Genomic DNA, 2,890 nt, shown 5'->3' on the forward strand with positions numbered 1-2,890 from the left:
TATTGTATAGACAGTTGCATTTTGGGGTAGATTTGCTTGGAAACTATTTAATTGCAAGACACTGTTCCCGAGACTATATGCTGAGAACCACGAACTCTTAACATGACAAAGCATCGCCATCTGCTGGAGGAAAATATAAAGACCGGGTGTCTTTTGAAACCTTTCCGTGCTCTATAGGGCTCCGCTTAAACTGAGGCTGACGGCAAAGACAGCAGAGGAAAGACGAAAATAAGTTAAAATAATTATTTCAGGAGTTCTGGCTGGGCATTTTAAAGGAGGTTAACGGAGTTGGGCGCCTCATCCCATTACATTTTTTATGAGAGCCTCAGACATTGATTTCTGATAAACATATTCATGCCCAATCCCAATGGTACGAGTACGTCAAGAAATCTCAGCAGTCCCTAGAGGAGATGGGAGCCCCCACTCTTTTTACTAGTAGGGAAACTGAGTCATAGAGGAATATCCATCGTCACACTGAGTCTCAGAGCAGACCCTTGCCCACAAACCTCTCCCCCCCCAAGCACACTGATATGTCAGCTGCTGGGTGACCTGAGAGCTGCGTTTCCTGGCTCTCCGACGAGTTCCCCAGACGCCTCCCTCTTCCTCTGCGCTGGTTTCTAATGAATCTTCCAGGGTTGTAGCTGCCCTGACAGACGGGTCGTTTATATTCCTCTAAGGCAGCGGCAGGAGCTGGGTGTTTGAAGCTGGGTCGCTAGAGAAGATACTATGGAGACGTGTTTTCTTCTCCGAATTTGGATCTTCAGTCTCCTAGGTAACTGGGCTGGGATTTCAAAGAAGCCCAAGGAAATGAGACACTCAATAACCATCAACCACCTAACCCTATACCGAACCCTGAACTGTAACCCGTACCCTAGGCTGTAACCAAAACGCGAATGCTACAACCTGACAGTTCACCCTCACCATAACCCTAAACCCTTGTTCATACCCTCGCCTTAATCCTAACGGTAACCCCCAACCCTTCTCCTGCTCATAGCATTAATTGCTATGGAGTTAGGGGCCTAAATCCCTTAGACGCCTTTGAAATTCTCTGAAACTGCAATGCAGGTGGAATCTTTTCCACGGGTTAGCTCAGGTGAAATGTTGTTCTTGAATGTGTTTGTCTTTTTTCAGGCTCTGCGCTGGGCGACTCGGTCAAATCCAACGAACCCGAAGTGTCTGGATCAGTTGGAGGTTCTGTGACACTCAGCTGTTCTTACACCACCAGCGATAGCTATGTCTATCTGTACTGGTACCGTCACTATCCGAACCAAGCCCCGCAGTACATTCTCTGGAGAGGAGCGAAGTCCTACAGCCACCTAAGTGACACTGCAAATTTCGCCCAGAAGAGGTTTTCGTCCCAGGCTGATGACAGCTCCACAGTTCTGAGCATCGCAGCCCTGGAGCTGGCAGACACCGCGGTGTATCTCTGCGCCCTGCGTCTGGCACAGTGACTGAGCCACATAGGAGATCCATACAAAAACCCTCCCTTCCCAGCTGCCGAGAATGTTGTGCCCATTGAGGTTGGAAGCGGAGCCCCTGGGGAGTTTTGTTGGACTGTTAAAAACACATATTCTGGCTCGGATGTGGTGCTGTCAGATTACTCCTTCCTAATCTCTCCAAAGCGCCAATTTTTTATTCAAACAGCTGCATTAAAACAGTGGGCTTCCATATGAGGAGAGAGAAATAAAACTGGGACTTTTCAGCTTGGAAAAGAGACGATTGCGGGGGGTATGATAGAGATTTGTAAAATCACGACTGTGTGAATAAAGGAAATAGAGAAGTGTTATTTATTCTTCTCTTAACACAAGACTCAGGGGTCACGGAATGAAATTAATAGGCAGGAGGTTTAGAAAAAATAAAAAGAAGTATTTCTTCACGCAATGCATAGTCAACCTGTGGAACTCCTTGCCAGAGGATGTTGTGAAGGCCAAAACTATAACAGGGTTCAAAAAAGAACTAGATAAATTAACGGAGGATAGGTCTATCAGTGGCTATTAGCCAGGATGAGCAGGGATAGTGTCCCTAGCCTCTGTTTGCCAGAAGCTGGGAATGGGCGACAGGGGATGGATCACTTGATGATTCCCTGTTCTGTTCATTCCCTCTGGGGCACCTGGCATTGTTTGGCCACTGTCGGTAGACAGGACACTGCGCTAGATGGATCTTTGGTCTGACCCAGTATGGCCATTCCTATGTTCTTATGGCTCTCAGCCTTTCTAGACTATTCTTACCCCTTTCAGGAGTCTGATTTGTCTTGCATACCCCAAGTTACACCTCACTTAAAAACTACTTTATTAGAAAATCAGACATACAAATACAAGCCCACTATTTCTAAAAAAAATCTTTTTATTTTTACAATTATAAAAATCAATCAATTGGAATATAAATATCGCACTTACATGTCAGCGTCTAGAATATAGATCAGTATAAACAAGTCATTGTCTGTATGAAATTTTAGTTTGTACTGACTTCGCTAGTAGCCTATTGTAGATCAATATCTAGATGAGTTGTTGTACCACCAGGAAGACCTCTCCGAACCCACAGGTGTACCCCTACCCCTGGCTGAGAAAGACTGCATCAAAATGCCACCACTGGCGAATATAAATGGCAGGGGTCTAGTCAAGACACTTATTTAAAGTATTTTCTCACCATTTATTGGGGTTCTTTGTAATATAATAAATAATGTAAATATGTTAATTCTTTGCGAAATGAAGATTAAAACTGGTCGGTAAAATAATTGTAATAAAATAGCTCTTTGTAAATGCATGTAAGGGAAATACATTATTGGCTCCTAATGCTCTAGAACTAAATCACTGTTCAAGCATCAGACCAGGTTCTGTTTTGATGTCATTTGTTAGAAAACCCTTATTCCCTCGCATTTCTTTTCAATAAT

At 44.2% G+C, this 2,890-nt stretch overlaps 1 gene segment (V, D, J or C); it reads left to right on the plus strand.

Annotated features, from left to right (window-relative positions):
* Positions 1-354: 354 nt before the first annotated feature.
* On the plus strand, positions 355-1,451 carry LOC128846164 (T cell receptor alpha variable 38-1-like). The segment is given in 2 exon segments: positions 355-376; positions 1,132-1,451. Coding segments are annotated over 2 exon segments (342 nt in total).
* Positions 1,452-2,890: the final 1,439 nt, after the last annotated feature.

Source organism: Malaclemys terrapin, chromosome 12 (assembly GCF_027887155.1).
Source record: "Malaclemys terrapin pileata isolate rMalTer1 chromosome 12, rMalTer1.hap1, whole genome shotgun sequence".
Classification (NCBI taxonomy): Eukaryota; Metazoa; Chordata; order Testudines; family Emydidae; genus Malaclemys; species Malaclemys terrapin.